Source organism: Lucilia sericata, unplaced genomic scaffold (assembly GCF_015586225.1).
Source record: "Lucilia sericata isolate MDLA Ls3-8-SP2 unplaced genomic scaffold, ASM1558622v1 Contig000332F_arrow, whole genome shotgun sequence".
Lineage (NCBI taxonomy): Eukaryota > Metazoa > Arthropoda > Insecta > Diptera > Calliphoridae > Lucilia > Lucilia sericata.
In genome coordinates this window covers 88,884-102,596 of record NW_023994353.1, presented here as the reverse complement: position 1 = coordinate 102,596, position 13,713 = coordinate 88,884, and the positions used below count along the sequence as shown (strand labels likewise).

The window sequence follows — 13,713 nt, the reverse complement described above, 5'->3', positions numbered from 1 at the left end:
TTTTAAAGGATTTTTACAAAGAGTTGGATTTTTATTTATTTTTTTTTAATTTTTTTTTTATTTTTTTAACGTTTAGTTTTAAATTTAAAAATAATATTTTTAATTGCAATTTTATTTTGTTTTTTTATATTGTTAATATTCAGTGTAACTTGTGCTATTATTCTTTTTTATTTTAATTTATATTTTTAAAGAAACACTTTTATTATTTATTTATGTAAATTATTTTAATGGAAATATTTAAAAACTATAAAATTTTGTGTATTTTACAAAAATAATTTTGTTGTTATTTATATTAAACTAAAAACTATATTTAAAAAAAAGACAAATAATTTGAACATTTGTTTACTAACTGTTTTTTATAGAAATATTAAGGACAATTTTTTTTCGAAAATCATATTTAATTTAAACTATTATAACCTCCATCTTAGTTTTTCTCATTTCGTTTATAACCTCAAATTTTCTATTATTGTGAATGAACACATTTAATAACGGACGATATTTACTTTCAAACTTTCTATTTTATTAGTTAGTAATTAAAATCTTTAACAAAATATTTAATTTTAAAATTTTTGTAATGGAGTTTATATTACTTTCGTCTTGGCCGAATATGTTTTTCAATTTTATTTTTAAATTAAAAGATATTAAACAAAATTTTGTAACCGATTTAAAGAAGCCTCATTTACATTTATTTTTTTTTTATTTTTCTATAAAAATTAAAACTTTTTCTATACTGTTTTTTATATATATATTTCGGTTTCTTTATACATTTTTTTCATTTCAATCTAAGATCTACTACATACATTTATGAATTTTGTAATTTTCATATTTCTTTTTAAATAAAGAAGAAAGTGGGGTTTAAGGGACAATCTCATGTGTTAAGCAAATCTGTTTTAGTTTTTCTTTTGGATGAAAGAACGTTTCTTTTTACTATCGCGAATATTCCGAGAGCGGTTCAATCAGAATAGTAGAGTTCTTTTTAACAGTTTTATATAAAACAGATCAGTCTATAGACTGATTCATAGAACAGACAATAGACTGATCTTCATACTGATCTACAGACCGATGCATAAAACAAACAATAGACTGATCTGTATAGAGATTAATAGATCGATTCATAGAACAGATAATAGACTGTAGACTGATCTAAAGACTGATCTATAGTTTAGACTACAGACAAATCTATAGAACACACTACAGACTGATCTACAGAACGAACTATAGATTGATCTATAGAACAGACTACACAATGATCTACAGACTGATCTATTGAACAGACTACAGACTAATCTATAGAAAAGACCAAGGTATGATCTATAGACCAGACTATAAACTGATATACGCACCAGACTATAGACTGATCTATACTCTTATCTAAAGACCAGACTAAAAAGTGATCTATAGACCAGACTACAAACTGATTTATAGACCAGACTATAGACTGATCTACATACCAGACTACAGACTAATCTACAGACAGACTATAGACTGATCTATAGACAAGATTACAAACTGATCTATAGACCAGACTACAGACTGATCTATAGACCAGACTATAGACTGATTTATAAACCAGACTATAAACTGATCTATAGACCAGACTATAGACTGATCTATAGACCAGACTATAGACTGATCTATAGACCAGACTATAGACTGATCTATAGACCAGACTATAGACTGATCTATAGACCAGACTATAGACTGATCTATAGACCAGACTATAGACTGATCTATAGACCAGACTATAGACTGATCTATAGACCAGACTATAGACTGATCTATAGACCAGACTGTAGACTGATCTATAGACCAGACTATAGACTGATCTATAGACCAGACTATAGAATGATCTATATACCAGACTATAGAATGATCTATATACCAGACTATAGACTGATCTATAGACCAGACTATAGACTGATCTATAGACCAGACTATAGACTGATCTATAGACCAGACTATAGACTGATCTATAGACCAGACTATAGACTGATCTATAGACCAGACTATAGACTGATCTATAGACCAGACTATAGACTGATCTATAGACCAGACTATAGACTGATCTATAGACCAGACTACAGACTGATCTATAGACCAGACTATAGACTAATCTGTAGACCAGGCTATAGACTGATCTATAGACCAGACTATAGACTGATCTTAAGACCAGACTATAGACTGATCTATAGACCAGACTATAGACTGATTTATAGACCAGACTATATACTGATTTATAGACCAGATAATAGACAGGTCTATAGACCAAACTATAGACAGATCCATAGACCAGACTGTAGACTGATCTATAGACCAGATTATAAACTGATCTATAGATCAGACTATAGACTGATCTATATATCAAACTATAGACTGATCTATTGATCAAACTATAGACTGATCTATAGATCAAACTATAGACTGATCTATAGATCAAACTATAGACTGATCTATAGATCAGACAAAAAAGAAAAGACAAAAGACTGATCTATAAACCTGACTACAAACTGATGACCTTCAAAAGAAACCAAAACAGATTTAAAAAAGTAGAAAATTTATGTTTTTTTTTAGAATTTATAATTTGTATGTTTGAATAATTTTCTAAATTAAGCAAAACATTTTTGTTTAAAATTACACTTTTTAAAGCTGCTTACTATTTTTAAAAATATATATAAAGTAAATTTTTCTTTTAATTTGTTTTTTCTTTTTTTTTGTTCTTTTTTTCACACATGTTTTTTATATATATAATTTTTCTTTTGTATATTTTGCACATAAAATCTTATTATATTATTTAGTAAAATCTATATTTTTTTTGTTAATTATAAATGTTTTTTTGTTTTTCATAAAATGAAAATATATAAAATTTTATTTATATGTATATTATTTGCACATTTTGTATTTTTTTTTTTAATTTTTTCATAAAAAATAGAAAGAAACTTGAAGATTAAAGAGTAATTTTCAAAATTACATTCCGTTTTTTTTTCTGGTAATTATAACTTAAAGTTTGTTAAAGGTAGTGAAAATAAAATATAAATTATTATTTTTTTTAATTTTCATAAAAATTAAAAGTTTTTTAAACAAATAACAGTTTAATAGTTAAATTATATTTAAAAAAAATCAATAATTAAACAACAAAAATAAACAAATGTGTTTTTTTTTTTAACTAAAAACTAAAAATATATTATTGTTAAAGGAAAGAAAATTAACATAAAAAGTAAATGAATTTAAGGGGAAGGGAAGTTAAAGGAAGAATTTTACTATTTTATAAAAATAGCAATTGATGATAATTTGAGCCCATAGTGAACGCGTTAGGGGGATATTTTTATAAGAGAAAGAAATTGTTTTTCAGGGAGTAATAAGAGAGCACGTTTTAAGTGAAATTTCTGTGGGGAAAAGAATTGTTAAAACGAAAAGTGAATCAGGGTATTAACGAGTCCTTAAGAAGGAAAAGATGTATAGACAATGCTAAAAACTAATCCATAGACTGATCTATGAACCAGACTATAGACTCATACACAAACCAGACTATAGACTGATCTATAGACCAGACTATATAATAATCTGTGGACTAATCTGTAGACCAGTCTACATACTGATCTGTAGACCAGACCATAGACTGATATATAGACCTGACTATAGACTAATCTACAGACTGATCTATAGACCATACAATATACTGATCAATAGACCAGACTATAGACTGATCTATAGACCAGACTACAGACTGATCTATAGACCAGACTATAGACTGATCTATAGACCAGACTATAGACTGATCTATAGACCAGACTATAGACTGATCTATAGACCAGACTATAGACTGATCTATAGACCAGACTATAGACTGATCTATAGACCAGACTATAGACTGATCTATAGACCAGACTATAGACTGATCTATAGACCAGACTATAGACTGATCTATAGACCAGACTGTATAGACTGATCTATAGACCAGACTATAGACTGATCTATAGACCAGACTATAGACTGATCTATAGACCAGACTATAGACTGATCTATAGACTGAACTATGGACTGATCTATAGTCCAGACTATAGACTGATCTATAGACTGAACTATGGACTGATCTATAGTCCAGACTATAGACTAATATATATACTAGACTACAGACTGATCTAGAGACCAAACAATAGTCTGATCTATAGACTATTGACTGATCTATAGACCAGACTATTGACTGATCTATAGACCAGACTATTGACTGATCTATAGACCAGACTATTGACTGATCTATAGACCAGACTATTGACTGATCTATAGACCAGCCTATAAACTGATGTATAGACCAGACTATAGACTGATCTATAGACCAGACTATAGACTGATCTATGGACTACACTCTGATCTAGAGACCAAACAATAGACTGATCTATAGACCAGACTATTGACTGATCTATAGACCAGACTATTGACTGATTTATAGACCAGACTATAGACTGATCTATAGACCAGACTACAGACTGTTCTAGAGACCAAACAATAGACTGATCTATAGACCAGACTATAGACTGATCTATAGACCAGACTATAGACTGATCTATAGACCAGACTATAGACTGATCTATAGACCAGACTATAGACTGATCTATAGACCAGACTATAGACTGATCTATAGACCAGACTAGACTAGACTGATCTATAGACCAGACTATAGACTGATCTATAGACCAGACTATAGACTGATCTATAGACCAGACTATAGACTGATCTATAGACCAGACTATAGACTGATCTATAGACCAGACTATAGACTGATCTATAGACCAGACTATAGACTGATCTATAGACCAGACTATAGACCAGACTATAGACTGATCTATAGACCAGACTATAGACTGATCTATAGACCAGACTATAGACTGATCTATAGACCAGACTATAGACTGATCTATGGACCAGACTATAGACTGATCTATGGACCAGACTATAGACTGATCTATAGACCAGACTTAGACTGATCTATAGACCAGACTATAGACTGATCTATAGTTCGGACTATAAAGCGATCTATAGTTCAGACTATAGAGTGATCTATAATTCACACTGCACACTATCTATAGTTCACACTGAAGACTATAGACTGATCTCTATTTCTGACTTTATAATGATCTATGAAACAGATATTTTCATTCCCTTTTTAATTGAGCCCTTGAAGGAAATTAAACTATAAAATGAAAGTTGTGACGACAGTCAATTGCAAAGAAACTTAAAAAAAGAGAAATAAAAAAAGTAAATTTTTCTACTCACGTGAAAATAAACAATCTATCAATTACACACTCACTCTTTCACTCATTACATTTCCTTCTAACCGTCTTAAATCTTACGTCCACGTTTACTCTCCAATTGTGGTTTATCCGGATGATGTTTACGCACATGTACACCCAAATTACCACGCTGTTTAGCCTTATACGAACAGTAGGGACACGGATGACAGGGTTCCTTGCCACCACATTCAACATTTTCATGACGTCTTAAGGTGGATTTCCAACGATATTTCTTGCCACAATGACGGCAAACATATTTCGATTCATCGCCCCGTTCATCGTTGGGACCCAGCGAAGAATCACTTAGCGATAGTTCATAGGTGGTGGCCGAGGGATGTGTTAATTCACTGAGGTCATGTGATGATTCGGTTTTAAGTGGTCTTGCCGTTAAGATGGTATAGCTTTTGGTTATAGTGGGCTGTTCATGCACGGTTATGCCATCGGGCAGTATGGCCTCCACACTGGTGGTGTTATCATCTTGTTCTTGTAAATGCAATTGCTGATGATGTACAACATGTGTTGTGGTCTGTTGCTGATGCTGTTGTACTATATGATGCTGCGCATGTTGATGCTGTGGTGAGGCTTGTATATGATGAACTTGAGCTTGCAACTGATGATGCTGTTGCGTCATCTGATGCGTTTGCATTTGATGATGTTGTTGCGTATTTGGATCTTGTTCGAGTGTGGTAATTTGGGCCGTCGTACCCGCCGACTGCATATGTTCGGTAATTTCGGTGGGTGCAAAACCTATACCGATTTTTGTACCATCCGGCAGCTCTATATCATCTATTTCGGCATATTTCACCAAATCACTAATGATCGCCGCCGAAGTCTGAGGATTATTCAAATCAATTTCACTGATTTCATATTTAGTGCCATCGGTGATTTCATGAGTTTGTGGATCGTGTGTTTGTACAATTTGTACACTACCGGTGGCGGGTGTTATGATTTTACCTCGAGAATATTTAATACGTGAGACCAAGGGTTTTTGATCGGTTAATTGTACATTGCGTAAACCCATTAGATTGATGGTTTGTGAATGGGCTCCAGATGCTGTGGGTGTGGTGGTAACAATACTTTGTACTTGGGGATGATGTTGTAATTGATGATGATGCTGCTGCTGCTGCTGTTGTTGTTGCTGTGGCTGTTGATGATGTTGTTGTTGCTGCTGGTGCTGGTGATGTTGTTGATGATGCTGCTGCTGCTGTTGTTGGGTTTCTTGTTGTTGTTGCTGCTGATGTTGATGTATAATTTCATGCAATTGTTGGGTTTGCTGTTGATGATGTTGTTGATGTTGCAATTGAGCCGGTTGTATTTGTTGGGTCTGTATAATGGTGGCATGTGGATGATGTGTGGATATTGTTGTGGATGCTGGTATGATTTTCTTTAAGTTGATCAATTCTATGGGGAAATATAGCAAGAAAATAGGAATTAGTATAAAGAAGGGATTGTCAGATTTGATAGGTCTTTCGAATAGATTTCTTTTATATATATATTTCATAGCAACTTACCACATTCCGAGGAGGGTAATTTTATCGCTGGACTCGTTGTTAGAGTAGTAAATGTAGGCTTAACATCTTGAACTTCTTGGATTTCGGTAATTTGAGCAGATGACTGCTGCTGTACATGTCCCCCAGTAGCGGCAGCAACAGCCGCTGCTGCTACTTGATCTTCATCCTGTGACGATAGCTTGGCCGTTGTTATATTACCCAATTTCTTAACATGCAATATGAAACCATCTTTATTTTGGGTAATAACAATATCATTACTCTCCAAGAGACAATCATCCAATTCAAAATCATCCGGATTAATATCGGTCTGTTCGGACTTATCATGTTTAACTAATTATAAATTTAAAAACATAAGTTTAGAAGTTAATTAAAAAGATTTTACAAAAAAATTTAATAATTTGTTTAACAAGAAAAGTTTGTTGCTCTTTTGTTTTAAAGATAATAAAGAAGAGAGTGTTTTTTTTTTTGCAAGCCAAATTTCCTTAGTTATAAGAAATATATAAAATTAAAAAAAAACATATATATAAACCCCTTAAACCTTTAAGTTAGTTTTAGCTTAACAAAAAATTATTGAACAAAAAACTTAGTTTTTAATACTTATAGTTTTTTTTTTTTCATAAAAATCAATACACATTTTGTTGAAAAATTTATTTTCTTATTTTATGTTTTTTTTTTTACTTTATTTTTTATTTAACAATTATAAATTTTTTTCGTTTAATTAATAACTAATTGTGTTTTTTTTACATTTAAAAAAAACTTTATATATTACAATCTTACCTGTTAGTTGTTATTAAAGGGTTTTAAAGTTATTTTTCTTAAAGACTTTTTTTTAGTATTTGCTTTTAAACCTGAGATCAAAAAAATATATAGTTTAATTTAATAATAAATACACAAAAATTAGCTGCCGTTAAGAAATCCGGTATCTTACAAGGTTCACAAAAAAATAGAATTCATAAAAAGAGAACTTTAACTCAAGAGATTCTATTCTAAAAAAAACTTATTAAGGAAATCAAAAATTATATCTTATACAATCTTAAAACAAAGTAGAGCAGACTATAGTTCAGACTTTAGATTATACGAAAGTCTGGTTTATAGTCAAGAGTATGAATCAGACTATAGTCTAGTTTATAGTCAAGACTATAGATCAGATTACAGTCTGGTTTATAGTCAAGACTATAGATCAGACTATAGTCTGGTTTATAGTCTAGACTATAGATCAGACTATACTCTGGTTTATAGTCATAACTATATATGGTTTATAGTCAAGACTATAGATCAGATTATAGTCTGTTTTATAATCAAGAATATAGATCAGACTAAAGTCTGGTTTATAGTCAAGACTATAGATCAGACTATAGTATGGTTTATAGTCTAGACTATAGATCAGACTATAGTCTGGTTTATAGTCCAGACTATAGTCTGGTTTATAGTCCAGACTATAGTCTGGTTTATAGTCCAGACTATAGTCTGGTTTATAGTCCAGACTATAGTCTGGTTTATAAGCCAGACTATAGATCAGACTCTAGTCAGGTTTATAGTCCAGACTATAGTCTGGTTGATAGTCTAGACTATAGATCAGATTTTAGTCTGTTTTATAGTCAAGATTATAGATCAGACTATAGTCTAGTTTATAGTCAAGACTATAGTCTGGTTTATAGTCAAGACTATAGATCAGACTATAGTCTGGTTTATAGTCAAGACTATAGATCAGACTATAGCCTGGTTTATAGTCAAGACTTTAGATCAGACTATAGTCTGGTTTATAGTCAAGACCATAGATAAGACTATAGTCTGAATTATAGTCCAGACTATAGATCAGACTATAGTCTGGTTTATAGTCAAGACTATAGATCAGACTATAGTCTGGTTTATAGTCAAGACTATAGATCAGACTATAGTCTGGTTTATAGATCAGACTATAGTCTGGTTTATAGTCAAGACTATAGATCAGACTATAGTCTGGTTTATAGTCAAGACTATAGATCAGACTATAGTCTGGTTTATAGTCAAGACTATAGATCAGACTATAGTCTGGTTTACAGTCAAGACTATAGATCAGATTATAGTCTGGTTTATAGTCAAGACTATAGATCAGACTATAGTCTGGTTTATAGTCAAGACTATAGAGCAGACTATAGTCTGGTTTATAGTAAAGACTATAGATCAGACTATAGTCTGGTTTATAGTAAATACTATAGATCTGACTATAGTGTGGTTTATAGTCAAGACTATAGATCAGACTATAGTCTAGTTTATAGTCAAGACTATAGATCAGACTATAGTCTGGTTTATAGTTTATACTATAGATCAGACTATAGTCTGGTTTATAGTCTATACTATAGATCAGACTATAGTCTAGTTTATAGTCAAGTCAATAGATCCGACTATAGCCTGGTTTATAGTCAAGTCTATAGATCGGACTATAGGTCTAGTTTGAAGTCAAAACTATATACTACAACTACAACAACCTAAGAAAGTTTCATTAGAAATGCAATTTTATTTATCTTTAACAAAATCTGATTTCTCAAATCCCTGAACCTATAAATAGTCCAACTTTTACTTAAAATATTAACATGTTTTTAACTCGAGTTCCTATTCCTTCTACCACTCCCCTTGCTCTAATTTTTTTTAAGACTTATTCTGTATATTATAATATTCTGGATGTTGGGTCCTGACATGAACATTAAGACTATGTTTATATCTTGTTAGATAACCACAATAGGGACATTTCTCTTGAGGCAAAATGCCACATTCGAAACGTAAATGACGAGATAAATTCTTTTTATACGTATAGACCTTATCACAGCGTGGACAGACATGCGGGGAATTACTAGCTCTGGGGCTAGATGTAGAGATGTTAAATGTGGTAACATTGGAATCGTTAGGAAGATCTGTTGTAGTGTTGTTATTCAGACTGGCACGTGTAGAGGGTGAATGTCTGGTGGTAGCAGATGATGTATTATTTCTTTTAAATTTTTTCTGTTTTATTTCCTCCAAAGCAATGTTATTTAGGGAAGTCACCGATTTCACCGATATGGTCCAATAGTTTTCTAAAACCGAACAGCAAGGGGAAGAGAAAGAAAGAAAAAAATATAAAATAGGTTAATGGAAAGTATTAAGAAATTAGTTGTTATTAAAATTATAAAATATTTTTTTAAATAAAAAATTATAAAAATTATAAAAAAATCATAAATAATATTAAAACAAAAACAAAGCTAAAAGAAATTTTTTTCAATAAACTAATAAACAATTTTAGCTAATTTAAAGAAATTTTTTTTTAAAAAATAAAATTATTTTAAGAAAATAAATTATTTTTTTTAAATTAAATTATAAAATTTTTTAAACATTTACTTTAATATATAGCAATAGTTGAAAGCCTTCTCATTCAATTAGCTTAAAACATATAAAAACAGCAACTAACACCAAGTTTCTTTTTATTGCTTTAAAAATAGTTGTAGTTGTTGATTTTATGGAGAAAGTTTTAAATCAGAAAAATTTAATGAAATGATAGCTTAATAGTTTAAAAGCAGATTTCTTATGAGGAGCATGGGGTTTACAATAATAATTGCTATAAAATTTTAGAATAAATAAATAAATAAAGCTAAAAGATATTAAATTAAAAACTTTTATACTGCCCCCTAAATAAGAACTATTTGGATGAGGTTTAAAATCTTCTTAAGAATTACCGATAATAGTTAAATTTGATTTCCCCATAGTCAAGTCTATAGATCAAACTATAGTTTGGTTTATAGTTAAGACTTATAGATCAGGCTATAGTATTCCATATAGTCTAGACTACAGACCAAACTTAAGTATGGTTAATAGTCAAGACTATGAATCAGACTATAGTCTGGTTAATAGTCAAGACTATAGACTGGTTAATAGTCAAGACTATAGTCTGGTTAATAGTCAAGACTATAGTCTGGTTAATAGTCAAGACTATAGTCTGGTTAATAGTCAAGACTATAGTCTGGTTTATAGTCCAGACTATAGATCAGATTACAGTCTGGTTTATAGTCAAGACAATAGATCAAACTATATTCTGGTTTATAGTCAAAACTATAGATCAGATTATAGTCTGGTTTATAGTCAAACCTATAGATTAGACTATAGTCAAATTTATAGTCAAGATAATAGATCAGACTATAGTTTTGTTTATATTCGGGACAATAGATCAGACTATAGTCCGGTTTACAGTCAAGACTATAGATCAGGCTATAGTCTGGTTTATAGTCAACACTATAGATCAGACTATAGTCTGGTTTATAGTCAAGACTATAGATCAGACTATAGTCTGGTTTATAGTCAAGACTATAGATCAGACTATAGTCTGGTTTATAGTCAACACTATAGATCAGACTATAGTCTGGTTTATAGTCAACACTATAGATCAGACTATAATCTGGTTTATAATCAAGACTATAGATCAGACTATAGTCCGGTTTATAATCAAGACTATAGATCAGACTATAGTCTGGTTTATAATCAAGACTATAGATCAGACTATAGTCTGGTTTATAATCAAGACTATAGATCAGACTATAGTCTGGTTTATAATCAAGACTATAGATCAGACTATAGTCTGGTTTATAGTCAAGACTATAGATCAGACTATAGTCTGGTTTATAGTCAAGACTATAGATCAGACTATAGTCTGGTTTATAGTCAAGACTATAGATCAGACTATAGTCTGGTTTATAGTCAAGACTATAGATCAGACTATAGTCTGGTTTATAGTCAAGACTATAGATCAGACTATAGTCTGGTTCATAGTCAAGACTATAGTGTGGTTTATAGTCAAGACTATAGTTCAGACTATAGTCTGGTTTATAGTCAACACTATAGATCAGACTATAGTCTGGTTTATAGTCAACTCTATAGATCAGACTATAGTCTGGTTTATAGTCAACACTATAGATCAGGCTATAGTCTGGTTTATAGTCAAGACTATATATCAGACTATAGTCTGGTTTATAGTCAATACTATAGATCAGACTATAGTCTGGTTTATAGTCAATAATATAGATCAGACTATAGTCTGGTTTATAGTCAATACTATAGATCAGACTATAGTCTGGTTTATAGTCAATACTATAGATCAGACTATAGTCTGGTTTATAGTCAATACTATAGATCAGACTATAGTCTGGTTTATAGTCAAGACTATAGATCAGACTATAGTGTGGTTCGTAGTCAAGACTATAGATCAGACTATAGTCTGGCTTATAGTCAAGACTATAGTCTGTTTTATAGTCAAAACTATAGATCAGACTATAGTCTGGTTTATAGTCAATACTATAGATCAGACTATAGTCTGGTTTATAGTCAATACTATAGATCAGACTATAGTCTGGTTATAGTCAATAGTATAGATCAGACTATAGTCTGGTTTATAGTCAATACTATAGATCAGATTATAGGCTGGTTTATAGTCAATACTATAGATCAGACTATAGTCTGGTTTATAGTCAAGACTATATAGATCAGACTATAGCTTGGTTTATAGCGAAGACTATAGATGAGACTATTGTCCGTTCAATAACTTTAAGAAATATTTTCTTTTCAACAATCAAGGCAATCAGATTATTGTTTTTAAGGACTTATTTTTCCTTTATCGATATTGACTTCTTATTTGGATACATACAACATATCAGACCTCCGAAATGTTTAGCACAACTGACAGCCGGACAAAAGTTTGAATATTTATCAGAAATCAGAAGAACATTAGCAAAATTCTCTCTCTCTTTATTACCTATTACAACAATAATTTAGTTCCAAAACAACTCTAGTTTTTAATTAAATATTTTAACTAAATTTTTTTAGTACATAACTACATAAGAGGATATTTCAAATATTAACAACTTTAAATAAAGTATTTAAATAAAAAAATTAACTAAAAAAAGTGTTAAAAAAATTAAAATCAAAATTTCTTAAAGAAAAACAAAATTATAATTGTAAAATTGCTTACCATTGAAAAGGAAAAATTATATAATTTTCTTTTTGAAGGAATTTTTAAGAGAGAAATAATTAAAAATGGAATGGAAAAAAGAGAGTTTTTTTTAAAAACAGTCGCAGGTAGTACCGTCTACTGTTTACAAAACAAAATTGTAATTACGGTAGCAATTGTTGAGGAGTAACAACAACAACAATTGACCTGACTTTGGAGGGAAACCTGTGTAAACTTTTTTTGCTTTGAAATAAAAAGATGGCGGTTTGTTTTTTGTTTATATTTAAAGAAATTTCAGTTTTATTTCATTAGAATTTTTTTTAAATACAATGTTTTGTGATTTTTTATCAATATTTTTAATTATTTTCAATATTTTTTTTAATTTTTTTGAATTTTTTTTAATTTTTTTTTATATTTTTTCTTAATTTAATTATTTATTTATTTGTTTTTTATTTGTTGGAATTTGTTATAAATTTTTTATGGAATTGTATTAAAACTTTTCAAAATTATTAACGAGACTGATCTATAGTCTTGACTATATAACATACTATAGTTTGATCTATAGTCTTGACTAAACAGCAGACTGTAGTCTGGTCTATAGTCTTATATAGACGGCAGACTATAGCCTTAACTAGATAGCAGAGTATAGTCTTGACTACATATCAGACTATAGTCCGGTCTATAGTCTTGACTATATTCCGGCCTATAGTCTTGACTATATATCAGACTAAAGCCTGGTATATTATCTTGACTATATATCAGACTATAGTCTGGTCAATAGTCTTGACTATATATCCGACTATAGACTATAGTCTGGTCTATAGTCTTGACTATATATCAGACTAAAGCCTGGTATATAGTCTTGACTATATATCAGACTATAGTCTGGTCTATGGTCTTGACTATATATCCGACTATAGTCTGGTCAATAGTCTTGACTATATATCCGACTATAGACAGACTATAG

At 30.4% G+C, this 13,713-nt stretch overlaps 1 protein-coding gene across 3 annotated transcripts in view; it reads right to left on the bottom strand.

The window, feature by feature from the left end:
* LOC119603726 (longitudinals lacking protein, isoforms F/I/K/T) overlaps window positions 1–13,713 on the bottom strand; it is a 193,232-nt gene that overhangs the window by 95,604 nt on the left and 83,915 nt on the right. Inside the window, exons 6-8 of one of the 3 annotated variants that reach the window (XR_005231422.1) lie at window positions 6,800–7,129; window positions 5,272–6,689; window positions 3,204–3,383 (exon numbers count right to left, since the gene is read on the bottom strand). The exons of 1 other annotated variant lie outside the window; for it this stretch is intronic. Coding sequence is in view for 1 of the 2 variants with exons in the window: in XM_037955881.1 (XP_037811809.1) it covers window positions 5,338–6,689; window positions 6,800–7,129 (1,682 nt within the window). In the remaining variant the exon portion in view is untranslated. Of the gene's footprint in view, window positions 1–3,203; window positions 3,384–5,002; window positions 6,690–6,799; window positions 7,130–13,713 lie in introns of those variants that run through there. One more of the 3 variants, XM_037955881.1, reaches the window with a different exon arrangement.